Source organism: Procambarus clarkii, chromosome 8, assembly GCF_040958095.1.
Source record: "Procambarus clarkii isolate CNS0578487 chromosome 8, FALCON_Pclarkii_2.0, whole genome shotgun sequence".
Lineage (NCBI taxonomy): Eukaryota > Metazoa > Arthropoda > Malacostraca > Decapoda > Cambaridae > Procambarus > Procambarus clarkii.
The window spans coordinates 39,021,725-39,049,636 of NC_091157.1; the positions used below are offsets into that span (position 1 = coordinate 39,021,725).

At 46.9% G+C, this 27,912-nt stretch overlaps 1 protein-coding gene across 3 annotated transcripts in view; it reads left to right on the plus strand.

Annotated features, from left to right (window-relative positions):
* Nucleotides 1-27,912, plus strand: part of LOC123759723 (insulin-like growth factor 1 receptor) — a 476,359-nt gene that overhangs the window by 264,437 nt on the left and 184,010 nt on the right. For all 3 annotated transcript variants that reach the window (XM_069317552.1, XM_069317549.1, XM_069317548.1), the window contains 2 exons: nt 562-698; nt 8,222-8,295. In XM_069317552.1, coding sequence (XP_069173653.1) covers nt 562-698; nt 8,222-8,295 — 211 coding nt within the window. The remainder of the gene's footprint in view (nt 1-561; nt 699-8,221; nt 8,296-27,912) is intronic.

Here is a 27,912-nt window from a genome sequence, read left to right on the forward strand (position 1 = left end):
GTAATGGTGTGGATGGAGTAATCCTGGTAGTAGGGCAGTAGTGGGTGTGGAGGGATTAATCCTGGTAGTACAGCAGTAGTTGGTGTGGAGGGATTAATCCTGGTAGTACAGCAGTAGTTGGTGTGGAGGGATTAATCCTGGCAGAAGAACAACTTCAGCAGTGGAGAAGAGGCAGAGGTGAACTAGCAAGTACTGGCACTAGGTAAGTAGTTAGGTAGGCTAAGACGCTTCTTAATAGCCGTTGTTGACTGGAAGACCAGCCTGGTGGGTAGTGTTGTGTGTGTTCCTCAGCCAGGTGGGTAGTGTTGTGTGTGTTCCTCAGCCTGGTGGGTAGTGTTGTGTGTGTTCCTGAGGGTTACCCGCGCGTCCCAGTATGAGGTAATGTTGGCCTGCTAGTCCTTGCATGGCCTTCCAATAGGCGTTCTTGTATGCCGTTGTTGTGATGTATTGTAACTTTTTGCTACTAACATCCCATTATGCAAATAAGTTCCAACAATTTTTGGAACGTCTTGAAGACGTCTCTAGAAGACGTCACTCACAGAGGTGTGTTGTGTGTGACAGGGAGGAGACGAAGCCGAGTGAAGACTCGTCCCGCTACGGCGTGAGAGACGCGAGGAGTGAGTCCCGGGGGAAGGCGAGGAGGGAGTCTCCCAGGTACTCCTTGCTGGGACCTCCTCTGACTGCTGACAACCACACGGGTAAGGCGCCTCACACTTCACAGTCATGTAATACTTTATTTTGTCCTCCACCAAAGAAATGTTTATGAATATGTTTGGTGGTCTGATATTGTTTATTATGTTTTCGTCAGTTTACATGTCACTGGTTTGGGTACTGAGCAAGTTTACTGTGTTGAAAAGAAGGTACAAGGATACCTTCAACGAAGGGTATACGTCAACACTGATGCACAAAATGTTAACACTTACAAAAATGGCCACCAGGATAAGGCAGATACATCTGTAAAAGGCAGGTTTTTCGTAAGACTTATGGAAGAGAATATCGAGGGATCATAGAGAGCTCTTTCAATTGTAAAATATAACTAAGAAAAATTATTTCACTTAGTCCTACTGAAAAAACCCGCCTCAATTAGGACTATCAAATAAATTCTTCCCCAATTCTCTTACTATATTAACAAATCCACAAGGGCAGTGATGAGGGTTCGAACCTCATCACTCGTTCGATTATTATACATTTATTATATATTATACATTTTTTATTTTGCCCGTGTGACTCAAGAGTAGGCTTCGTTTTAAACAATTATATGGAAGAGTACCCGTTAACACGTGGCAGGAGTACAAGTAATGTTAATGACATCGAAATAGGGAGTGAGCAAGGGAACAGTGATCACAAAGAAGCATAGAATGGAATAGACCTGTAGGAGAAAATTCTGTTAAAGTGCCAGATTTTCGAAAAGCTGATTTCAATAGCCTACGATTTTTTGTGGGTCAAATAGATTGGAAAGTCTTGGGCATGGGGGTGGGCCGGTCTTGGAGCGAGACATGAACCCAGCGATAGGTGACGTAAAAGGGGATTTAGATGTGGATTCAAAATATAACTTATTTAAGAATATTCTAAGCAAAACACAGGAATCTAGTATACCATACAAATTGAATAGATCGAATACTAATGACCCAAATTGGATAACAAAGGATTTGAAGAACTTCATAGGTAAAAAAGAGCGTGGTACAAAAGGATTAAGAATGGGGAAGTCTAGAACAGGAATTCGCACAACTGTTTAGAAATGTTAAAAAAGAGATAAGGAAAGCAAAAAGAAACTATGAAGTTCGCATAGCAGGGCAAGTGAAGACAAATCCTAAAGTTTTTTTTCAGTTATATCGAACTAAGACTAGGGAAAGGATAGGTCCATTAAAAACTGAGACAGGTCAAATAACGGATAATGACGAGGACATGAGTAGTATTTTTAATAAATATTTTATATCTGTATTTACTAAAGAGAAACTTAACAATATGCCTTCAGCCGAACAAGTCTATGTGGGTGGAGACGAGGACAGGTTGACTAGTTTAGCAGTTACCAGGGAGGATGTAATTTAATAAATAGTAAAATTAAAAGCAAACAAATCCCCAGGACCGGATGAAATGTTTGCCAGGGTACTTAAAGAATGCAAAGAGGAGCTTTTCGAGCCACTGTCTACCATATTTAATAAATCAATAGAGTTAGGCAGAGTGCCAGAGTCATGGAAGATAGCTAATGTGGTACCAATTTTTAAGAAAGGAGATAGATCACTTGCGTCAAACTATCGGCCAATTAGCCTAACGCCTATTGTGGGAAAGTTACTTGAATCGATAATTGCAAATACAATTCATCATCATCTTGAAAAACATAAATTAATATATGAGTCGCAACATGGTTTTACAAATGGCCGTTCATGTTTATCAAATTTGCTATCTTTTTATTCCAGCATAGTTAAGGCAGTTGATAGTGATAAAGGTTGTGATATTGTGTACCTTGACTTTAGGAAAGCTTTTGATACAGTGCCTCATGAAAGACTGATTAAAAAGATAGAGTCTCATGGTATTGGGGGTGCTATATTAAGATGGATTAGGGCATGGCTATTCCAATGGAAACAGAGTTAGTGTAAATGGGGTTAAGTCAAGTGGGATAATGTTGTTAGTGGAGTGCCTCAAGGCTTTGTCCTGGGACCTCTGTTGTTTATAATATATATAAATGATTTAGATTCAGGTTTGAGTAGCAACATCTGCAAATTTACCGATGATACAAAAATCGGTAAGGAAATTAACACAGAAGAAGCCTCACTATCACTTCAAGTTGATCTAAATAGGGTTTTGATATGGTCAAAAGATTGGCAGATGCAGTTAAATGCTAATAAATGTAAAGTTCTGAGGCTAGGTAATGAGGATAGAGTTACAAGATACGAGCTAGATGGTGTTGAGATTGTGAAATCAGATTGCACAAGGGATCTGGGATTTATGATTAGTAAGAATTTCAAACCAAAAAATCAATGCATAAATGTTCGTAATAAGGCAAATAGGACACTCGGATTTATTAATCGAAGCATTAGTAACAAGACACCTGGTGTTGTTCTTCAACTATATCTTGCTCTGGTTAGGCCCCACTTAAATCATGCAGTTCAGTTTTGGTCGCTGTACTATAGAATGGATATAAATTCACTTGAACATGTCCAGCGTAGGATGACTAAGTTAATTCCCCAAATTAGAAATCTTTCTTATGAGGAAAGATTAACAAAGCTGAAACTGCATTCACTGGAAAGGCGAAGAGTTAAGGGTGACATGATAGAGGTTTACAAGTGGATGAATGGACATAACAAAGGGGATATTAATAGGGTATTAAAAGTATCAACACAAGACAGAACACAAAACAATGGGTGTAAATTGGATAAGCTTAGATTTAGGAAAGACTTGGGTAAATACTGGTTCGGTAACAGGGTTGTGTATTTGTGGAACCAATTACCTCGTAACGTGGTGGAGGTTGGGTCCCTCGATTGTTTCAAGCGTGGGTTGGACATGTATATGAGTGGGATTAAGTTGTTATAGATAGGAGCTGCCTCAGATGGGCCAATAAGCCTTCTGCAGTTACCTTTATTTTTATGTTCTTAATAGTAGTGGGGATGGAGGCTTAGTAGGAACTAAAAAAAAAATTGGCCAGTTCCTGCTGTCACTCCCTTTTCAGCGGAAAAATTGTCAAAAGTTTTAGTTGCCGCTGTGCCCCACCTTTTCCAGGGGTCACACCTGTTTAAGACAAAAAGTATTTCAGAGTTCTTATGATCATAGAAGCTTCTTAAAGAGTTTAAGACCAAAATTTTTCAAAAGACCATTTTTGGAGAATATTGTCATAGAAGTTTTGTTATGGAAAAATAGATATCTTAGCAGTAAGTTTTTACTTTATATCCATTTACTGCTGTGTCATACTCGTTTAAGACCGAAGTTATTCAGAGACCAGTTAAAGACCGAAATTATTCAGAGACCAGTTGAAGACCGAAATATTGTCAGAGTTCAGTTTAAGACCAAAATAGTTTCAGAGACCAGTTGAAGACTGAAAATTTGTGAAAGTTCTAGTTAAAGACCGAAATTGTTCAAAGACCAGTAGAAGACCCAAATTTGACAGAGACCATTTTAAAACCAAAACTAGTCAGCGTCTCATTCGAGGTCAAATATTTTCAGAGTTCATATAAATATAGAAGTTTCTTAAAGAAATCTTATAGAAAATAATCAGGGTCATGTCTGCTTTCTTATTAAACTCTACGGTCATAAACAGATATTTGAAACTGTAGGCTTTTAAGTAAATTCTTATATAGAAAATATACTCAATTATATGTAAGGAGGCAACCTATATTTGGTTCCGAGAGGCAGTTCTAATGTTAGCCGGCCTCGCATACACCATCAATGTTATTCTTTTTATATGAGCTTCTGGAGACAGGTTTCGGGTTATATCAACTCCTAGATCTTTCTGTCTGTCCGTTTCATGGAGAACTTCATCTCCCATTCGGTATGCTGTTGCTGGCCTCCTGTTTCCACTGCCTAGTTTCATTACCTTACATTTGCTTATGTTGAACTGTAATAGCCATTTGTTGGACCATTCATTCAGTTTGTCTAGATCATCTTGTAGCCTCATACTCTCTTCCTCTGACTTAATCCTCCTCATAATTTTTGCATCATCAGCAAATATTGAGAGTAACAAGTCTATTCCCTCTGGCAGATCATTCACATATTTCAGAAACAATATATGTCCAAGGACTGAACCCTGTGGGACTCCCCTGGTGACACTTCGCCAATCAGAGACCTCGCCCGTCACAGTGACTCTCTGTCTTCTGTTGCTTAGGTACTCCTTTATGCAATGGAGTATCTTCCCATTCACTCCTGCCTGCATCTCCAGCTTGTACACTAGTCTCTTGTGGGGCACTATGTCAAAGGCTTTTTTACAATCCAAAAATACACAGCCTGCCCACCCCTCTCTTTCTTGCCTGATTTTTGTTGCCTGGTCGTAGAATTCAATTAATAATGTGAGGCAGGATTTGCCATCCCGGAATCCATGCTGATGTTGTGTTACAAAGTTCTTTCGCTCTAGATGTTCCACTAGCTTTTTTTCGCACAATCTTTTCCATCAACTTGCATGGAATGCAAGTTAGGGACACTGGCCTGTAGTTTGATGCATCCTGCCTATCCCCCTTTTTGCATATTGGGACTACATTAGCAATCTTCCAAATTTTTGGCAGCTACCCTGGTACCGGTGATTTGTTATACACTATGGAGAGTGGCAGGCACAGTGCTTCTGCTCTTTCGTTTAGTATCCAAGGTGAGATTCCATCCGGGCCTATAGCCTTTGTCACATTCAATTCTAGCAAAAGCTTCCTCACCTCCCCACTCGTAATCCCAAAGTCCTCTAGCAGTGCCTCGTTATCTATTCCCTCTCTTATCTCTGGAACTTCTCCTTACTCTGATGTGAAGACCTCCTGGAATTTCTTATTGAGTTCCTTACACACACATCCTTGTCGTTTGTAGTGAATCTGTCTACCCCTATCCTCAGTTTCATTACCTGTTCCTTCACTGTTGTTTTCCTCCTGATGTGGCTGCGCAATAATCTAAGTTGAGTCTTTGCTTGCTATGTCATTTTCATGTTGCCTTTCTGCCTCTCGTCTCACCCTGACGTATTCATTCCTGGCACTCTGGTACCTTTCTCTGCTCTCTGGTGTCCTTATAATTCTATAGTTTCTCCACGCCCGTGCACTTAGTTGCTTTGCTAGCTTATATCTTTTATTAAACCATGGGTTTCTCATCAGCACTTCATTTTTTTCCTTTTGGACCGGGACGAACATGTCTGTTGCCTCCTTACATTTCTGTGTGATGAAGTCCATCCGTCCTTGGGACGTCTTTCCTCCAAGTTCTGCTTCCCAAGCTATAACTGTTTGGAATTTAGCCTTGAAGGCATTTACAATTAATGACAAGTACCACTAATAATGTAATAAAGAAGTAATTATAATGTGGGAAACAACTTCCGGACACAGGCCCCAATAATTTGTTATCTACCTAGTTCAGCAAGGCTCGTGTACCTGTCAGCACTGGAACATATCTAGGGTAAGGCCACTGTGCATGTATTTGATACATCAGGATGCTCATAGCAGACACAATTTTACTACTACATAACTACAATATAATCGTAGATCAGGTATGGCAATAACAATGTATGTCTCCAGATAATATTATACAACCAAAGACACAAAGAGAATATTACTTAACTTAAAAATACATGTTGTCACCCAGCAGTCTCCACTAGCCAGTGAAGCTCTGCTGCCTCCACTACCACCATCTGCCTCTTCTTAGGGGATGCCAAAAGACTAATAATATTCTTAACAAGCATACTATCTACAAAAGTAATCACTCTCAATTAGACACAAGGGGCGCCGGTGGCTGTGTGGACAGCATGCTAGACACGTAATCCTGTGGCCTGGGTTCGATTCCTAGCACCGGCGAGAAAAAATGGGCAGCGTTTCTTTCACCCTGATGTCCCCTGTTACCTAGCAGTAAATAGGTACCTGGGAGTTAGACAGCTGTTATGGGCTGCTTCCTGGGTGTGTATTCACCTAGTTGTGCTTGCGGGGGTTGAGCTCTGCTCTTTCGGCCCGCCTATCAACTGTCAATCAATCAACTGTTACTAACTCCTTTTTTCACATACACACACACACGCACCCAGGAAGCAGCCTGTAGCAGCTGTCTTACTTCCAGGTACCTATTTACTGCTAGGTAACAGGTGCATCAGGGTGAAGGAAACTGCCCATTTGTTTTTCCGGCAGTGCCGGGGGATGGAACCTCGGTCCCGAGGTCCACGAGTCTAGAGCACTATCCACTCAGCCTCCATCCACCCAAACACAGAGCTACCACTGTGTGTGTGTGTGTGTATGTGTACTCACCTAATCGTGCTTGCAGGGGTTGAGCTCTGGCTCTTTGGTCCCGCCTCTCAACTGTCAATCAACTGGTGCACAGATTCCTGAGCCTACTGGGCTCTATCATACTTATATCTGAAACTGTGTATGGAGTTAGCCTCCATCACATCACTTCCTACTGCATTCCATTTATTAACTACTCTGACACTGAAAAAATCTTTCTAACGTCTCTGTGGCTCATCTGGGTACTAAGATTCCACCTGTGTCCCCTTGTTCATGTCTCACCCGTGCTGAAAAGTTTGTCTTTGTCCACCCTGTCAATTCCCCTGAGAATTTTCGAGGTGGTTATCATGTCTCCCCTTACTCTTCTGTTTTCCAGGGACGTGAGGTTCAGCTCCTTTAGCCTTTCTTTGTAGCTCATTCCTCTCAGTTCCGGGACGAGCCTGGTGGCATACCGCTGAATCTTCCCTAACTTTGTTTTGTGTTTAACTAGGTATGGAATCCAGGCTGGAGCTGCATATTCCAGGATTAGTCTGACATAAGTGGTATACAGGGTCCTGAACGATTCCTTACACAAGTTTCTAAAGGCAGTTCCTATATTGGCCAGTCTAGCATATGCCGCTGATGATATCCTTTTGATGTGGGCCTCTGGGGACTGGTTCGGTGTGATATCATCCCCCAGATCTTTCTCTCTATTTGACTCTTGCAGGATTTTACCTCCCAGATGGTACCTTGTGTTCAGCCTCCTGCTCCCTTCGCCTAATATCATTACCTTACACTTTCCTGAGTTGAACTTTAGCAGCCATTTTCTAGACCATTCCTCCAGTTTGTCCAGGTCATCCTGTAGTCTCTGTCTGTCTTCATCCGTCTTGATTCTTCTCATAATTTTTGCATCTTTTTTTTTTTTTGCATAATTTTTTCATTTTTTGGGCCGAAAGAGCAGAGCTCAACCCCCGCAAGCACAACTAGGTGAATACAACTGTGTGAATACACTAACGTAATGTTTTACACATTCTTATAATACAACTAAACAAATGGACATTCTTAAATAGTTGAAATAACAGATTTACTTCTAAAAAGGAGGCGACATCTGGCAACACAACATCCGGTGAATACATCATTTATATCACTACCACCGATGAATATACAATTTGCCCTCATTCACATCCTACCTTCTGAGATGGGTGTATGAAATATGTTATCTGTGAGAACCAGGTAATCATAATCATTACCTGGGTCGTAACAAAGTGCAGTTCAGTGTTGCAACATTCAAAACGTCAACAAATTTTAAAATAGTATTGAAATAGATGGTTGTGAGTGACAGTGTTGTAATGTTTGTGTTGCAGAGGAGAGCCACTGGACCAGGACGACCACCACCACTGTCAACATCACTGGGCTCCACTACTTCACTCAATACAAGGTGAGTGTCTCCACCTCCGGCAATGTTGCTCAACTCAACTACCTGTACATGTGGGGGGATAACCTTCACCTCTTGCAGTCCAGTCAATAATATATAGGCAGTGGCGGTCCCAGAACCCGGACGACGATACCTGATTTGAATGAAAATCCAGAACACATGAAAACAAAAGACCCTAAGAATAAAGATAACTGCAGAAGGCCTATTGGCCCATTCAAAGAAGCTCCTATTTATAACTAACAAATCCCACTCTTATACATGTTCAACCCACGTTTGAAACAATCAAGAGACCCCGCCTCCACCACGTTACGCGGTAATTGGTTCCACAAATCAACAACCCTGTTACCGAACCAGTATTTACCCAGGTCTTTCCTAAATCTGAACTTCTCCAGTTTATACCCATTGGGTTGTGTTTTGTCTTGTGTTGATACTTTTTATACCCTATCAATATCCCCTTTGTTATGTACATTCATCCACTTGTAAACCTCTATCATGTCACCCCTAACTCTTCGTCTTTCCAGTGAATGCAATTTAAGCTTTGTTAATCTTTCTTTATATGAAAGATTTCTAATTTTGGGGATTAACCTTGTCATCCTACACTGGACGCGTTCAAGTGAATTCAAATCTATTCTATAGTATAACGACCAAAACTGAACTGCATAATCTAAATGGGGCCTAACCAGTGCAAAATATACCTGAAGAACAACACCAGGTGTCTTGTTATTAACGCTTCGATTAATAAATCCCAGTGTCCTATTCGCCTTATTACGAACATTTATGCATTAAATTTTTTGTTTTAAGTTCTTACTAATCATAACTCTCAGATGTTATGATTAGTAAGAACTATATATATAACCCCCCTATATATATTGGGGTTATACGAGGCAGCTCCTATCTAATCACAAAGATTAATCCAGTGTAATTGGCCTATTATGTTGGACATTGTCTTCTGTGTTGGCATCGATATGTTCTTGTCTTGTCCTTACGTAAGGACAAGACAAGAACATATCGATGCCAACACAGAAGACAATGTCCAACATAATAGGCCAATTACACTAGATTAATCTTTGTGTTTAGATAGTAGCTGCCTCGTATGGGCCAATAAGCCTTCTGCAGCCTCTATGTTTCACCTCACATTTATCCCTTATGTATCCCCCCATGTTTTCACCTTTATTGTATTATCACCTGACCCAGTGCGGGTATAAAATCAACTAGTATTGTAAGATCTGTTCACTTGAGCATGAACCATGGAGGTTCGAAACGTTGTGCAAATTATATAAATAAGTGTAATACACTCTATAGTAAATCACTTCTTTTCTTCACCTCAAAAGTACGAAAATGAGTTTTGGAGAACTCCTATTTCAATTAAGCCCTGATGCTAAGAAAATAGTTAGAGGGATAGAAGCCCTAAACCAGAAAATAATAAACACAGAATATGCGGTCATATTCAATGAAATATATATATATATATATATATGTCGTACCTAGTAGCCAGAATGCACTTCTCAGCCTACTATGCAAGGCCCGATTTGCCTAAGAAGCCAAGTTTTCATGAATTAATGTTTTTCGACTACCTAACCTAACATTTTCGGCTACCTAACCTAACCTAACCTAACCTATAAAGATAGGTTAGGTTAGGTTAGGTAGGGTTGGTTAGGTTCGGTCATATATCTATGTTAATTTTAACTCCAATAAAAAAAAATTGACCTCCTACATAATGAAATGGGTAGCTTTATCATTTCATAAGAAAAAATTTGAGAAAATATATTAATTCAGGAAAACTTGGCTTATTAGGCAAATCGGGCCTTGCATAGTAGGCTGAGAAGTGCATTCTGGTTACTAGGTACGACATATATATATATATATATATATATATATATATATATATATATATATATATATATATATATATATATATATATATATATATATATATATATAAAGTCAGGCACTGACTTAACCCCATTTACACTAACTCTCTGTTTCCGTTGGTATAGTCATGCCCTAATTCATTTTAATATAGCACCCCCAATACCATGAACCTCTATCTTCTTAATCAGTCTTTCATGTGGCACTGTATCAAAAGCTTTCCTAAAGTGAAGGTACACAATATCACAACCTTTATCACTATCAACTGCCTCAACTATGCTGGAATAAAATGATAGCAAATTTGTTACACATAAACGGCCATTTGTAAAACCATGTTGTGAATCATTTATTAATTTATGTTTTTCGAGATGAGGGCGAATAGTATCTGCTATTATCGATTCAAGTAACCTTCCCATAATAGACGTTAGGCTAATTGGCCGGTAGTATGACGCAAGTGATCAATCTGCTTTCTTAAAAATTGGGACCACATTAGTAACCTTCCACGACTCTGGCACTCTGCCTGACTCAATTGATTTATTAAATATGGCAGACAATGGCTCACAAAGCTCCTCTTTGCATTCTTTAAGCACCCTGGCAAACAATTCCTCCGGCCCTGGGGATTTGTTTGGTGTGAGTCTTACTATTTGTTTAATAACATCCTCCCTAGTAATTGCTAATCTAGTCAATCTGTCCTCGTCCCAACCCACACAGATTTGTCTGATCGTTGGACTTGTTCCTTTGAATTAAAATGAGAAAACAAGCACATATTCAATGGAAGAGGCGGCGGCACCTTTCAAATTGTCAAAAAACTTTCATCTGACTGAAATCCTTTCTAATTTTTATTAATATTTTTATTTATTAAATTTAAGAAGCTTGCCACTAGGTAAACATCCAGCCGTAAACATTCCTCAATGTTACGCGGAGTGTGTGTGTGTGTGTGGGAGGCAGGAGGAGTGTGTGTGTGTGGGAGGCAGGAGTAGTGTGTGTATGTGTGTGGGAGGCTGGAGTAGTGTGTGTGTGTGTGGGAGGCAGGAGTAGTGTGTGTGTGTGTGGAAGGCAGGAGTAGTGTGTGTGTGTGTGTGTAGGAGGCTGGAGTAGTGTGTGTGTGGGAGGCAGTAGTAGTGAGTGTGTGGGAGGCAGGAGTAGTGTGTGTGTGTGGGAGGCAAGAGTAGTGTGTGTGTGTGTATGGGAGGCAGGAGTAGTGTACTCACCTAGTTGTGTTTGCGGGGGTTGAGCTCTGGCTCTTTGGTCCCGTCTCTCAACCATCAATCAACAGGTGTACAGATTCCTGAGCCTATTGGGCTCTATCATATCTACACTTGAAACTGTGTATGGAGTCAGCCTCCACCACATCACTTCCTAATGCATTCCATTTGTCAACCACTCTGACACTAAAAAAGTTCTTTCTAATATCTCTGTGGCTCATTTGGGCACTCAGTTTCCACCTGTGTCCCCTTGTGTTAAATAGCCTGTCTTTATCTACCTTATCAATTCCCTTCAGAATCTTGAATGTGGTGATCATGTCCCCCCTAACTCTTCTGTCTTCCAGCGAAGTGAGGTTTAATTCCCGTAGTCTCTCCTCGTAGCTCATACCTCTCAGCTCGGGTACTAGTCTGGTAGCAAACCTTTGAACCTTTTCCAGTTTAGTCTTATCTTTGACTAGATATGGACTCCATGCTGGGGCTGCATACTCCAGGATTGGCCTGACATATGTGGTATACAAAGTTCTGAATGATTCTTTACACAAGTTTCTGAATGCCGTTCGTATGTTGGCCAGCCTGGCATATGCCGCTGATATTATCCTCTTGATATGTGCTGCAGGAGACAGGTCTGGCGTGATATCAACCCCCAAAGTCTTTTTCTTTCTCTGACTCCTGAAGAATTTCCTCTCCCAGATGATACCTTGTATCTGGCCTCTTGCTTCCTACTGTGGGATATTTGGGGCTTGACTCTATTTATTTAATTATTAAAGTAATGAAATCAATTACGAAGGACCACCCGCTTTTAAAGAAAAGAGGGAAACTAATAAAAAGTGATCATTAGAAATTCCAGGAAGAACCAGTGTCTATGGCTAAATATTAGGAAGTATAATCACTTAAATAATTACTGGGCTGTATAAATAATTAATTTGAATCAAAGCCTCAAACACCTACATTGGGGGTTATTGCTAGAACTTCATATACGTCTAGGAACTAGTGTGGTTCGTGCACCAGTTCATTATATAATAACTAATCTTATGACCAAATTAAAGAAATCTATAGAAGATTATCACCAGTAATTATAAAGATCATTAGCATCAGAAATTAATCATTCTAATAAACACGGATTATCTCCAGTGTACATGATCAGCATCCAATTAGATAATATGATATAGAAATAATGAATTTTAGAGTAAAATTTAGAATTTTAGAGCTAAGAGAAAAAGTCTTAGCTTTAAGACGATTTCAATGACATCAGTCACGACTCATCCTTGGGATCTCCGGAATTCCTCGTAGAAACACTTGGAGGCGAATAACACGGAGTAAGGTAACAGCTCGTTGACTCCTCACATGCGAGCTGTAATTTAAGGGATATTACGTAGCATTGAACTAGGCTACTGGAATATCTATATTCATGAAAATGGAAAACAATTTTGTTATGGTACTAACATGGGATTTGTTAAGGTCACTCGATCTAACGACAAGCTGCCCCGACATATACAATCTCTAATGATGCATCAAAAGGGAGTTATATACTTAGCTAAGGGTACAGATTATGTTGAAGCTTGCCGAAACCGCGTCCCAAGCTCAAATTCCCGCAATGTCGTACACGTGGTTGATAGCTTGGCTTGAATGTCGACGCGTTTTAGTTGGCCGGTCTCTGCAGATCACGTAGAACAATATTAACTAGTTCTATGTTGAGTACCAGGGTAATTCTTGCTGATAATCTCAACTTCACGTGTCTCAGACTCTGACACCACGACCTTGTTGCTCAATTCCGCAACACGAGACTTCTACGCCACACTCTGGCGTCTTGTCCACAACAACAATGGCTTCTCCTCCCTCTCCCACTAGCGTCCCGCATTCGCCACAGAAATTATTTATCACGAATAATATTATTTCGCGTAATTGTGGCTGAAATGCTTTAATAAAGACTGGGTTGTAATTCTAGGGAGTTAAATATTATTACTTTCTCGTCTTATGGTAGTAAACAAGAAATGGAGAAGATTTTAGTTTTCTCCATGGCATTCACGTGTGACGGTAAAATTATTACTTGATAACAATTGTAACTAAAAACTCTCGATTTGGAATTATTTGGGAGTTATGTTATCCGTAAATAATTATCACACGGAATACTGATGATTTTAGAGAATCACATTCAATTCTCTAACACACTGGATATAAATGTGTTTAACTAGGTATAATCTGACGCAATACTGGGCTTGGTTTCGTAAGAATTCCAGCATCCTTATACAGATATAATAGTTCATGTGAACATCACTGTTAGTAAATTTTAGTAACTACAGTAATTAGTATATTTTAATACTAGTTTATAATAATACAACAGTATTGTATTAGTGTTGGAAATTTCCAACACCTACACCTATCTTCATTACATTACATTTGGTTGGGTTAAACTCTAACAACCATTTGTTCGAGCATTCCTTCAGCTTGTCTAGGTCTTCTTGAAGCCTCAAACAGTCCTCATCTGTTTTAATCCTTCTCATAATTTTAGCATCGTCCGCAAACATTGAGAGAAATGAATCTATACCCTCCGGGAGATCATTTACATATATCAGAAACAAGATAGGACCGAGTACAGAGCCCTGTCGGACTCCACTGGTGACTTCACGCCAATCAGAGGTCTCACCCCTCACCGTAACTCTCTGCTTCCTATTGCTTAGATACTCCCTTATCCACTGGAGCACCTCAGTGTGGGAGGCCTACTCTGCTCTATCATATTGTTATAAATTATATGTGAGTGGGGCTTCTATGGGGACTTGGTACTATTAAGGGGTAAGGGTAGTTAGAAGACAAGAGTATCAAATATGGGAGAGCTAAAAGGCCCGGCCTCCAAAATAAACTATCCACAGTAGTAATAACTTGCTACTAGACCATATATGTTAGTCTAAGGGTTGATCAATGCACTCCCACACTGGAAGAAGGGATACTCTATAATTCATGTACTTATTTATTAACCCCTTAACAACCCCCCATATACACTCACACCAATAACAATAATAATAATAACTTTACCACACTATCTTACGTTAAAAGCCTTGGTCCACATAGGCAGGATACAAGGTTACACTAATAACAAGCTAGGGTAAAGTACTACTGGATAAGCACTGAAGCTGGATGCAGCTTAGGGTAGTGAGACCATGTGGTACCCTAATACAAAACACAACACTTAGGGGTACCCAAAACACTGGCAAATACTATCCCCAGGTCTCACCAATCGTTACTACCAGAGTAGGTACACTTAGAAATCATACAATACTTAATGGTACAGGAACTTAAGGTAAGGGAAATAAGTAAGAGGAGAAGGGAGGAGATTAGGGGTGCAGCCACAGAGTAGGTCTCGTCCGCACGAACGCCAGCCAGAGAAGAACCTCCTAGCGACCAGCTAGGCCTCCCATGTCGTGGTGCCGGAAGGAGCCTAATTGATCGTGCAGCTAAGCACATTAAAGATCTTCCCCTATGCAACGTATTGTTACTTTACAAATGATTAGAAAGTATTAGTAAGCAAAGTTGGTGCCTATGTTATTATTTAATAATCAACCCCCAGCTCAGTCTTTAAATGCTCTTTGAGAAACAATAATAGTCTTACGTCTGGCAGGGAAGATACAAACAATTGCCGCTCGATATGCACTCAACTGTACTACCAGAAAGTTTAATAGCTCAATTTTGACCTCTGGTTTCCACTGGAGAACCCAGGGTCGTAACACATATCTACATTTGAAACTGTGTTTGGAGTCAACCTCTACAACATCATTACTTAAAGCCTTCCATTTGTTAACTACTCTGACACTGACAAAATCTTTCTAATGTCTAATGTCTAATGGAGTGTGTGTGTGGGAGGCAGTAGGAGTGTGTGTGTGTGTGAGGCAGGAGGAGTGTGTGTGTGGGAGGCAGGAGTGTGTGTGTGGGAGGCAGGAGGATTGTGTGTGTGGGAGGCAGGAGTGTGTGTGTGGGAGACAGGAGGAGTGTGTGTAGGAAGCAGGAGGAGTGTGTGTGGGAGGCAGGAGTAGAGTGAGCGGGAGGCAGGAGCAGTGTGTGTGTGGGAGGCAGGAGTGTGTGTGGGAGGCAGGAGTGTGTGTGGGAGGCAGGAGGAGTGTGTGTGTGGGAGGCAGGAGTATGTGTGTGGGAGGCACGAGGAGTGTGTGTATGGGAGGCAGGAGAAGTGTGTGTGGGAGGCAGGATGAGTGTGTGTGTGGGAGGCAGGAGAAGTGTGTGTGTGGGAGGCAGTAGGAGTGTGTGTGTGGGAGGCAGGAGAATTGTGAGTGGGAGGCAGGAGGAGTGTGTGTGTGTGTGGGAGGCAGGAGGAGTGTGTGTGTGGGAGGCAGGAGTATGTGTGTGGGAGGCAGTAGGAGTGTGTGTGTGGGAGGCAGGAGAATTGTGAGTGGGAGGCAGGAGGAGTGTGTGTGTGTGTGGGAGGCAGGAGGAGTGTGTGTGTGGGAGGCAGGAGTATGTGTGTGGGAGGCACGAGGAGTGTGTGTATGGGAGGCAGGAGAAGTGTGTGTGGGAGGCAGGATGAGTGTGTGTGTGGGAGGCAGGAGAAGTGTGTGTGTGGGAGGCAGTAGGAGTGTGTGTGTGGGAGGCAGGAGAATTGTGAGTGGGAGGCAGGAGGAGTGTGTGTGTGTGTGGGAGGCAGGAGGAGTGTGTGTGATGGAGGCAGGAGAAGTGTGTGTGGGAGGCAGGAGGAGAGTGTGTGTGGGAGGCAGGAATATGTGTGTGTGTGGGAGGCAGGAGGAGTGTGTGTGTGGGAGGCAGGAGAAGTGTGTGTGGGAGGCAGGAGGAGTATGTGTGTGGGAGGCAGGAGGAGTGTGTGTGTGGGAGGCAGGAGTAGTGTGTGTGGGGGAGGCAGGAGAAGTGTGTGTGTGGGAGGCAGGAGGAGTGTGCGTGTGGGAGGCAGGAGTAGTGTGTGTGAGGGAGGCAGGAGAAGTGTGTGTGGGGGAGGCAGGAGTGTGTATGTGTGTGTGTGGGAGGCAGGAGAAATGTGTGTGGGGGAGGCAGAAGAAGTGTGTGTGTGGGAGGCAGGAGAAATGTGTGTGGGGGAGGCAGGAGAAGTGTGTGTGGGGGAGGCAGGAGAAGTGTGTGTGTGTGGGAGGCAGGAGAAGTGTGTGTGTGTGGGAGGCAGGAGTAGTGTGTGTGAGGGAGGCAGGAGTAGTGTGTGTGGGGGAGGCAGGAGAAGTGTGTGTGGGGGAGGCAGGAGTAGTGTGTGTGGGGGAGGCAGGAGTGTGTGTGTGGGAGGCAGGAGAAATGTGTGTGGGGGAGGCAGGAGAAGTGTGTGTGGGGGAGGCAGGAGTAGTGTGTGTGGGGGAGGCAGGAGTAGTGTGTGTGGGGGAGGCAGGAGAAGTGTGTGTGGGGAAGGCAGGAGAAATGTGTGTGTGTGGGAGGCAGGAGAAGTGTGTAAGGGGGAGGTAGGTGAAGTGTGTGTGGGGGAGGCAGGAGTAGTGTGTGTGGGGGAGGCAGGAGTAGTGTGTGTGAAGGAGGCAGGAGAAGTGTGTGTGGGGGAGGCAGGAGAAGTGTGTGTGTGGGAGGCAGGAGAAGTGTGTGTATGTGGGAGGCAGGAGTAGTGTGTGTGAGGGAGACAGGAGTAGTGTGTGTGGGGGTGGCAGGAGTGTGTGTGTGGGAGGTAGGAGAAATGTGTGTGGGGGAAGCAAGAGTAGTGTGTGTGGGGGAGTCAGGAGAAATGTGTGTGGGGGAGGCAGGAGAAGTGTGTGTGTGGGAGGCAGGATTGTGTGTGTGTGTGGGAGGCAGTAGTAGTGTGTGTGTGTGTGTGTGGGAGGCAGGAGTGTATGTGTGTGGAAGGCCGAAGGAGTGTGTGTGTGAGGCAGGAGGCGTGTGTGCGTGGGAGGCCGAAGGAGTGTGTGTGGGAGGCAGGAGGAGTGTGTGTGGGAGGCAGGAGGAGTGCGTGTGGGAGGCAGGAGGAGTGTGTGGGAGGCAGGAGGAGTGTGTGAGTGGGAGGCAGGAGGAGTGTGTGTGGGAGGCAGGAGGAGTGTGTGTGGGAGGCAGGAGGAGTGTGTGTGTGGGAGGCAGGAGGAGTGTGTGGGAGGCAGGAGGAGTGTGTGTGGGAGGCAGGAGGAGTGTGTGTGGGGGAGGCAGGAGGAGTGCGTGTGGGAGGCAGGAGGAGTGCGTGTGGGAGGCAGGAGTGTGTGTGTGGGAGGCAGGAGTGTGTGTGTGGGAGGCAGGAGTGTGTGTGTGGGAGGCAGGAGGAGTGTGCGTGGGAGGCAGGAGGAGTGTGTGTGTGGGAGGCAGGAGTGTGTGTGTGGGAGGCAGGAGGAGTGTGTGGGAGGCAGGAGGAGTGTGTGTGTGGGAGGCAGGAGGAGTGTGTGTGGGAGGCAGGAGGAGTGTGTGTGGGAGGCAGGAGGAGTGTGTGGTAGGCACGAGGAGTGTGTGTGTGGGAGGCAGGAGGAGTGTGTGTGTGGGAGGCAGGAGGAGTGTGTGTGGGAGGCAGGAGGAGTGTGTGTGGGAGGCAGGAGGAGTGTGTGGGAGGCAGGAGGAGTGTGTGTGTGGGAGGCAGGAGGTGTGTGTGTGTGGGAGGCAGGAGGAGTGTGTGTGGGGGAGGCAGGAGGAGTGCGTGTGGGAGGCAGGAGGAGTGCGTGTGGGAGGCAGGAGTGCGTGTGTGGGAGGCAGGAGTGTGTGTGTGGGAGGCAGGAGTGTGTGTGTGGGAGGCAGGAGGAGTGTGTGTGTGGGAGGCAGGAGGAGTGTGTGTGTGTGGGAGGCTGAAGGAGTGTGTGTGTGAGGCAGGAGGAGTGTGTGTGGGAGGCAGGAGGAGTGTGTGTGTGGGAGGCAGGAGGTGTGTGTGTGTGAGAGGCAGGAGGAGTGTGTGTGGGGGAGGCAGGAGGAGTGCGTGTGGGAGGCAGGAGGAGTGCGTGTGGGAGGCAGGAGTGTGTGTGTGGGAGGCAGGAGGGTGTGTGTGGGAGGCAGGAGTGTGTGTGTGGGAGGCAGGAGGAGTGTGCGTGGGAGGCAGGAGGAGTGTGTGTGTGGGAGGCAGGAGGGTGTGTGTGGGAGGCAGGAGGAGTGTGTGGGAGGCAGGAGGAGTGTGTGTGTGGGAGGCAGGAGGAGTGTGTGTGGGAGGCAGGAGGAGTGTGTGTGGGAAGCAGGAGGAGTGTGTGTGGGAGGCAGGAGTGTGTGTGTGGGAGGCAGGAGTGTGTGTGTGGGAGGCAGGAGTGTGTGTGGGAGGCAGGAGGGTGTGTGTGGGAGGCAGGAGGAGTGTGTGTGTGGGAGGCAGGAGGAGTGTGTGTGGGAGGCAGGAGTGTGTGTGTGGGAGGCAGGAGTGTGTGTGTGGGAGGCAGGAGGAGTGTGTGTGGGAGGCAGGAGTGTGTGTGTGGGAGGCAGGAGTGTGTGTGTGGGAGGCAGGAGTATGTGTGTGGGAGGCAGGAGTGTGTGTGTGGGAGGCAGGAGTGTGTGTGGGAGGCAGGAGTGTGTGTGGGGGAGGCAGGGGTGTGAGTGTGGGAGGCAGGAGTGTGTGTGTGGGAGGCAGGAGTGTGTGTGTGGGAGGCAGGAGGAGTGTGTGTGGGAGGCAGGAGTAGTGTGTGTGTGGGAGGCAGGAGGAGTGTGTGGGAGGCAGGAGGAGTGTGTGTGGGAGGCAGGAGGAGTGTGTGTGGGAGGCAGGAAGAGTGTGTGTGTGGGAGGCAGGAGTTGTGTGTGTGTGGGAGGCCGAAGGAGTGTGTGTGGGAGGCAGGAGGAGTGTGTGGGAGGCAGTAGGAGTGTGTGTGGGAGGCAGGAGGAGTGTGTGGGAGGCAGGAGGAGTGTGTGTGTTGGAGGCAGGAGAAGTGTGTGTGGGAGGCAGGAGGAGTGTGTGTGGGAGGCAGGAGGAGTGTGTGTGTGGGAGGCAGGAGGAGTGTGTGTGGGAGGCAGGAGGAGTGTGTGTGGGAGGAAGGAGAAGTGTGTGTGTGGGAGGCAGGAGGAGTGTGTGTGGGAGGCAGGAGGAGTGTGTGTGGGAGGCAGGAGGAGTGTGTGTGGGAGGCAGGAGGAGTGTGTGTGTGGGAGGCAGGAGGAGTGTGTGTGTGGGAGGCAGGAGGAGTGTGTGTGTGTGGGAGGCTGAAGGAGTGTGTGTGTGAGGCAGGAGGAGTGTGTGTGGGAGGCAGGAGGAGTGTGTGTGTGGGAGGCAGGAGGTGTGTGTGTGTAGGAGGCAGGAGGAGTGTGTGTGGGGGAGGCAGGAGGAGTGCGTGTGGGAGGCAGGAGGAGTGCGTGTGGGAGGCAGGAGTGTGTGTGTGGGAGGCAGGAGTGTGTGTGTGGGAGGCAGGAGTGTGTGTGTGGGAGGCAGGAGGAGTGTGTGTGGGAGGCAGGAGGAGTGTGTGTGTGGGAGGCAGGAGTGTGTGTGTGGGAGGCAGGAGGAGTGTGTGGGAGGCAGGAGGAGTGTGTGTGTGGGAGGCAGGAGGAGTGTGTGTGGGAGGCAGGAGGAGTGTGAGTGGGAAGCAGGAGGAGTGTGTGTGGGAGGCAGGAGTGTGTGTGTGGGAGGCAGGAGTGTGTGTGTGGGAGGCAGGAGTGTGTGTGGGAGGCAGGAGTGTGTGTGTGGGAGGCAGGAGGAGTGTGTGTGTGGGAGGCAGGAGGAGTGTGTGTGGGAGGCAGGAGTGTGTGTGTGGGAGGCAGGAGTGTGTGTGTGGGAGGCAGGAGGAGTGTGTGTGGGAGGCAGGAGTGTGTGTGTGGGAGGCAGGAGTGTGTGTGTGGGAGGCAGGAGGAGTGTGTGTGGGAGGCAGGAGTGTGTGTGTGGGAGGCAGGAGTGTGTGTGTGGGAGGCAGGAGTGTGTGTGTGGGAGGCAGGAGTGTGTGTGTGGGAGGCAGGAGTGTGTGTGGGAGGCAGGAGTGTGTGTGTGGGAGGCAGGGGTGTGAGTGTGGGAGGCAGGAGTGTGTGTGTGGGAGGCAGGAGTGTGTGTGTGGGAGGCAGGAGGAGTGTGTGTGGGAGGCAGGAGTAGTGTGTGTGTGGGAGGCAGGAGGAGTGTGTGGGAGGCAGGAGGAGTGTGTGTGGGAGGCAGGAGGAGTGTGTGTGGGAGGCAGGAAGAGTGTGTGTGTGGGAGGCAGGAGTTGTGTGTGTGTGGGAGGCCGAAGGAGTGTGTGTGGGAGGCAGGAGGAGTGTGTGGGAGGCAGGAGGAGTGTGTGTGGTAGACAGGAAGAGTGTGTGGGGGAGGCAGGAGGAGTGTGTGGGAAGCAGGAGGAGTGTGTGTGGGAGGCAGGAGGAGTGTGTGGGGGAGGCAGGAGGAGTGTGTGGGAAGCAGGAGTGTGTGTGGGAGGCAGGAGGAGTGTGTGGGAAGCAGGAGGAGTGTGTGTGGGAGGCAGGAGGAGTGTGTGTGGGAGGCAGGAAGAGTGTGTGTGTGGGAGGCAGGAGTTGTGTGTGTGTGGGAGGCCGAAGGAGTGTGTGTGGGAGGCAGGAGGAGTGTGTGTGGGAGGCAGGAGGAGTGTGTGTGGGAGGCAGGAGGAGTGTGTGTGGGAGGCAGGAGGAGTGTGTGGGGGAGGCAGGAGGAGTGTGTGGGAGGCAGGAGGAGTGTGTGTGGGAGGCCGGAGGAGTGCGTGGGAGGCAGGAGGAGTGGGTGGGAGGCAGGAGTGTGTGTGTGGCAGACAGGAGGAGTGTGTGGGAGGCAGGAGGAGTGTGTGTGGGAGGCAGGAGGAGTGTGTGTGGGAGGCAGGAGGAGTGTGTGTGGGAGGCAAGAGGAGTGTGTGTGTGGGAGGCAGGAGGAGTGTGTGTGTGGGAGGCAGGAGGAGTGTGTGTGTGGGAGGCAGGAGGAGTGTGTGTGTGGGAGGCAGGAGGAGTGTGTGTGGGAGGCAGGAGGAGTGTGTGTGGTAGACAGGGGGAGTGTGTGGGAGGCAGGAGGAGTGTGTGTGGGAGGCAGGAGGAGTGTGTGGGAGGCAGGAGGAGTGTGTGTGGGAGGCAGGAGGAGTGTGTGTGGGAGGCAGGAGGAGTGTGTGGGAGGCAGGAGGAGTGTGTGTGGGAGGCAGGAGGAGTGTGTGTGGGAGGCAGGAGGAGTGTATGTGGGAGGCAGGAGGAGTGTGTGTGGGAGGCAGGAGGAGTGCGTGTGGGAGGCAGGAGGAGTGTGTGTGGGAGGCAGGAGGAGTGTGTGTGGGAGGCAGGAGGAGTGTGTGTGTGGGAGGCAGGAGGAGTGTGTGTGGGAGGCAGGAGGAGTGTGTGTGGGAGGCAGGAGGAGTGCATGTGGGAGGCAGGAGGAGTGTGTGTGGGAGGCAGGAGGAGTGTGTGTGGGAGGCAGGAGGAGTGTGTGGGAGGCAGGAGGAGTGTGTGTAGTAGACAGGAGGAGTGTGTGTGGGCGGCAGGAGTGTGTGTGTGGGAGGCAGGAGTGTGTGTGTGGGAGGCAGGAGGAGTGTGTGTGGGAGGCAGGAGTGTGTGTGTGGGAGGCAGGAGTGTGTGTGTGGGAGGCAGGAGTGTGTGTGTGGGAGGCAGGAGTGTGTGTGGGAGGCAGGAGTGTGTGTGTGGGAGGCAAGGGTGTGAGTGTGGGAGGCAGGAGTGTGTGTGTGGGAGGCAGGAGTGTGTGTGTGGGAGGCAGGAGTGTGTGTGTGGGAGGCAGGAGTGTGTGTGTGGGAGGCAGGAGTGTGTGTGGGAGGCAGGAGTGTGTGTGTGGGAGGCAGGGGTGTGAGTGTGGGAGGCAGGAGTGTGTGTGTGGGAGGCAGGAGTGTGTGTGTGGGAGGCAGGAGTGTGTGTGTGGAAGGCAGAAGGAGTGTGTGTGGGAGGCAGGAGTAGTGTGTGTGTGGGAGGCAGGAGGAGTGTGTGTGGGAGGCAGGAGGAGTGTGTGTGGGAGGCAGGAAGAGTGTGTGTGGGAGGCAGGAGTTGTGTGTGTGTGGGAGGCAGGAGTTGTGTGTGTGTGGGAGGCCGAAGGAGTGTGTGTGGGAGGCAGGAGGAGTGTGTGTGGGAGGCAGGAGGAGTGTGTGTGGTAGACAGGAGGAGTGTGTGGGAGGCAGGAGGAGTGTGTGTGGGAGGCAGGAGGAGTGTGTGGGAGGCAGGAGGAGTGTGTGTGGGAGGCAGGAGGAGTGTGTGTGTGGGAGGCAGGAGGAGTGTGTGTGTGGGAGGCAGGAGGAGTGTGTGTGGGAGGCAGGAGGAGTGTGTGTGGTAGACAGGGGGTGTGTGTGGGAGGCAGGAGGAGTGTGTGTGGGAGGCAGGAGGAGTGTGTGGGAGGCAGGAGGAGTGTGTGTGGGAGGCAGGAGGAGTGTGTGTGGGAGGCAGGAGGAGTGTGTGGGGAGGCAGGAGGAGTGTGTGTGGGAGGCAGGAGGAGTGTGTGTGGGAGGCAGGAGGAGTGTGTGTGGGAGGCAGGAGGAGTGTGTGTGGGAGGCAGGAGGAGTGCGTGTGGGAGGCAGGAGGAGTGTGTGTGGGAGGCAGGAGGAGTGTGTGTGGGAGGCAGGAGGAGTGTGTGTGTGGGAGGCAGGAGGAGTGTGTGTGGGAGGCAGGAGGAGTGTGTGTGGGAGGCAGGAGGAGTGCATGTGGGAGGCAGGAGGAGTGTGTGTGGGAGGCAGGAGGAGTGTGTGTGGGAGGCAGGAGGAGTGTGTGGGAGGCAGGAGGAGTGTGTGTAGTAGACAGGAGGAGTGTGTGTGGGAGGCAGGAGTGTGTTTGTGGGAGGCAGGAGTGTGTGTGTGGGAGGCAGGAGGAGTGTGTGTGGGAGGCAGGAGTGTGTGTGTGGGAGGCAGGAGTGTGTGTGTGGGAGGCAGGAGTGTGTGTGTGGGAGGCAGGAGTGTGTGTGGGAGGCAGGAGTGTGTGTGTGGGAGGCAGGGGTGTGAGTGTGGGAGGCAGGAGTGTGTGTGTGGGAGGCAGGAGTGTGTGTGTGGGAGGCAGGAGTGTGTGTGTGGGAGGCAGGAGTGTGTGTGTGGGAGGCAGGAGTGTGTGTGGGAGGCAGGAGTGTGTGTGTGGGAGGCAGGGGTGTGAGTGTGGGAGGCAGGAGTGTGTGTGTGGGAGGCAGGAGTGTGTGTGTGGGAGGCAGGAGTGTGTGTGTGGAAGGCAGAAGGAGTGTGTGTGGGAGGCAGGAGTAGTGTGTGTGTGGGAGGCAGGAGGAGTGTGTGTGGGAGGCAGGAGGAGTGTGTGTGGGAGGCAGGAAGAGTGTGTGTGGGAGGCAGGAGTTGTGTGTGTGTGTGGGAGGCAGGAGTTGTGTGTGTGTGGGAGGCCGAAGGAGTGTGTGTGGGAGGCAGGAGGAGTGTGTGTGGGAGGCAGGAGGAGTGTGTGTGGGAGGCAGGAGGAGTGTGTGTGGGAGGCAGGAGGAGTGTGTGTGGGAGGCAGGAGGAGTTGTAACAAGAGAGCAGTACATAGTAGTACAACTTGAACATCATAACAGCATGAACATGCGACGTATTGCATGAAGAACCCACAGGCGCAGCGCCAGTCAGTCGGCGGCAGACAATGGAAAAAGTAACACCTCTGAACAAGTTAACCATGTTAACGGACAGGTCGACGGTCACCGAGTCATGAGGAGGTCAGAGTTGATACCGTCATGATAATCTACAGGGATTAACTCCTCCACATTAAATGCAAACCCTCATGTTCAGCTGGGGAGCAGGAGATCACAGTAGAGGGACAGTAGAGTGGGTGAAGCCCAGTAGGACGGTGTGAGTGGACTCCAGGAGGGAACATTATCTCTAGGAGAACTGTTGTACACCATACGGGTATGTATGGCTCTCTTGAACTAAAGCACCTCTTTAGTACTCTTCAGTACTCTTTGCCTCTGGTAGGGAATATAATAGGGAAGTGTCTATTTAATTATTTCAAATAATGTCATATATTGTCAAGTGTTATTAAATGTGTATTAATGGTTCCTTGTCTTAGTGATATTGGGCCTACCGTCCCCTTTTGCCCTTGTGACCTAGTGTCCGTAATTATTCAGTACTCCTCCCCCCGTCCATCCCTTGTTGAGGTTTTAGTATTGGGTGTGTCCCGCCTTATTCTTGTGTACTCTATAGTTCCCAAGTGGTCAGGATTATTCGAGTGACAGGCCAGGATCCTTGTACCACTCAATTGTCCCCTACACCTGTCCTGGTAGGTTTATACCATCTGCAAGGCCTACGAATCTCACTCCGGTCCCCTGTCCGGTAACTCAGGGTGGTGGCAGCGTTACTCGGTAACTCATACGAAGGCTGTGACTACGAATATTTCCATCTTTCTGTCTCACTCTCCCTCACTAGTTTCTCACTCTCCCTCGCTCTCGTTCTCCCTCCCTTGCTCTCGTTCTCCCTCCCTTGTTCTCGTTCTGCCTCACTCTTCCTCTCTCCCTCTCTCCCTCTCCCCCTCTCCCCCTCTCCCCCTCTCTCCCCCTCTCCCCCTCTCTCTCTCTCTCCCCCTCTCTCCCCCTCTCCCCCTCTCTCTCTCTCTCCCCCCCCTCTCTCTCTCTCTCTCTCTCTCTCTCTCTCTCTCTCTCTCTCTCTCTCTCTCTCTCTCTCTCTCTCTCTCTCTCTCTCTCTCTCTCTCTCTCTCTCTCTCTCCCCCTCTCTCCTCTCTCTCTCTCTCTCTCTCTCTCTCTCTCTCTCTCTCTCTCTCTCTCTCTCTCTCTCTCTCTCTCTCTCTCTCTCTCCCTCTCTCTCTCTCTCTCTCCCCCTCTCTCTCTCTCTCTCTCTCCCCCTCTCTCTCTCTCTCTCTCTCTCCCCCTCTCTCTCTCTCTCTCTCTCTCCCCCTCTCTCTCTCTCTCTCTCTCTCTCTCTCTCTCTCTCTCTCTCTCTCTCTCTCTCTCTCTCTCTCTCTCTCTCTCTCTCTCTCTCTGTTTACTGGTTTACATCCTCGTATGACGGCCCGAGTGTTAAACATCATACATGATCGGTAGAGCATCCGATATTACCATAGAAGGAGCGGAGATTGCACGCTTATATCAGTGGTAGTAGCGGGTCGTGCGTGTGAGATATTACAGTGTGTGTGTGTGGGAGGCAGTAGGAGTGTGTGTGGGAGGCAGAAGGAGTGTGTGTGTGTGTGTGAGGCAAGAGGAGTGTGTAGGAGGCAGGAGAAGTGTGTGTGTGGGAGGCAGGAAGAGTGTGTGTGAGGCAGGAGTGTGTTTGAGACTACTTGCACAATCTCCTGTGCAATCAGTCTTCATTTCCTCAAACGTAGCAACATTCTTGGTCATTCAGATCCTTCTGGTAATCTACTGATTACTTGAATTATCCGATTTCTTGCAGTTATCCATTTCATTTATCCTCCTTATTTTTTGTGTTATCAGCAGCTATTAGGGACTCTGACATTGGCCTATGGGTCAGTGTATAATGACTATTGTTCTTTTGTATATTGTCACTATGTTGGCTATCTTCCCATTTATTCCGATAATACTCATGTCTTCAGTGAGTAGTTGAAAATAACACAAGGTTTCCACTCTTATTTTCTCATTATACAAGTGAAATATTGCTTGGTCCCACTTATTTGGCCATGCCAAGCTCCAGCAAAGATCATTTTTACTTATTTCTTGCTATATCAAAGTTCTCCAGCGCTTCTGAATTTCACACCAATCTGCTTATTTTAAAAACTTCTTTCTTTATTGTGAATACTGTTACGAACCTTACCTCCTGTGGAGAGGAATAATGGGAGACAATCTTATTAATAAATTATCGATTAATACAGAGGAGTTATTTGGGGGCATTAGAGAGTGTTTTCTTGAAAAGAATCTGCATCTGGCAACTGGGAGGCCGCTAGTGACTGAAATTACTCCGCCTAGCAAAGTAGTACCTTTGAGGTGGAGAGTGTTCATGAGTAATGTGTATTTGAATGGCAAAATTATGTGAAGGAAAAGTGGTCATAATCACGTAACCTTCACAATGAGTATGGTTAATGGAGTCATTAAAGGGGTTTGATTGGGAATGATGAGGGATAGAGTATTAAGGAGCCAGGGACACATGAGGGACGGACGCCATCTTGAAATGATGCGAGGAGGAACGGTGACGACCAGTCCTTGCTCTACTGAGGGATTTCTCTTGCCAGACCTTAAGCCACCGGGTTGTAGTATATAAGTAGCAAGACGGGGTCGAATATATTAATGATCTACTGAGTAGGTTACTTCGGGTGAGTACAGTTTCCTTATATATACATATATATACATATATATATATATATATATATATATATATATATATATATATATATATATATATATATATATATATATATATATATGTGTATATATGTATATATATATATATGTCGTACCTAGTAGCCAGAACGCACTTCTCAGCCTACTATGCAAGGCCCAATTTGCCTAATAAGCCAAGTTTTCATTAATTAATATATTTTCTCTAATTTTTTTCTTATGAAATGATAAAGCTACCAATTTCATTATGTATGAGGTCATTTTTTTTTATTGGAGTTAAAATTAACGTAGATATATGACCGAACCTAACCAACCCTACCTAACCTAACCTAACCAATCTTTATAGGTTAGGTTAGGTTAGGTAGCCGAAAAAGTTAGGTTAGGTTAGGTTAGGTAGGTTAGGTAATCGAAAAAACATTTATTCATGAAAACTTGGCTTATTAGGCAAATCGGGCCTTGCATAGTAGGCTGAGAAGTGCGTTCTGGCTACTAGGTACGACATATATATATATATATATATATATATATATATATATATATATATATATATATATATATATATATATATTATTAAATATGACCGAAAAAGTAAGATTAATAATTCTAACACGAATTTTCTCTATCTTTCGTACATTTCTTTTCACTGTTGGTGGTAATTCAAAAATCAATTCTCCAAAATTCATTTTTATTTCTAGTCTGATGCGACACTTGAGCGCGTTTCGTAAAACTTATTACATTTTCAAAGACTTTAATTACACATACACAACTGAATAGAACTTACACATCTCCGATTTGTTTATATCTACATTTGACTGAGGTGGATGGGGTGAGGTGGCATTATAAAGGAAATTAATTTCATCAACACAAGACAGAACACGAAACAATGGGTATTGAATGGAAGTGATTGTAGAAAGCCTATTGGTCCATATTTCTTGATGCTTCTATATTGGAGCGGAGTCTTGATGTGGGTAGAATATAGTTGTGTATTAATTGGCTGCTGATTGCTGGTGTTGACTTTTTAATGTGTAGTGCCTCGCAAACGTCAAGCCGCCTGCTATCGCTGTATCTATCGATGATTTCTGTGTTGTTTACTAGGATTTCTCTGGCGATGGTTTGGTTGTGGGAAGAGATTATATGTTCCCTAATGGAGCCCTGTTGCTTATGCATCGTTAAACGCCTAGAAAGAGATGTTGTTGTCTTGCCTATATACTGGTTTTTTTGGAGCTTACAGTCCCCAAGAGGGCATTTGCAGGCATAGACGACGTTGGTCTCTTTTAAAGCGTTCTGCTTTGTGTCTGGAGAGTTTCTCATGAGTAGGCTGGCCGTTTTTCTGGTTTTATAGTAAATCGTCAGTTGTATCCTCTGATTTTTGTCTGTAGGGATAACGTTTCTATTAACAATATCTTTCAGGACCCTTTCCTCCGTTTTATGAGCTGTGGAAAAGAAGTTCCTGTAAAATAGTCTAATAGGGGGTATAGGTGTTGTGTTAGTTGTCTCTTCAGAGGTTGCATGGCGTTTCACTTTCCTTCTTATGATGTCTTCGATGAAACCATTGGA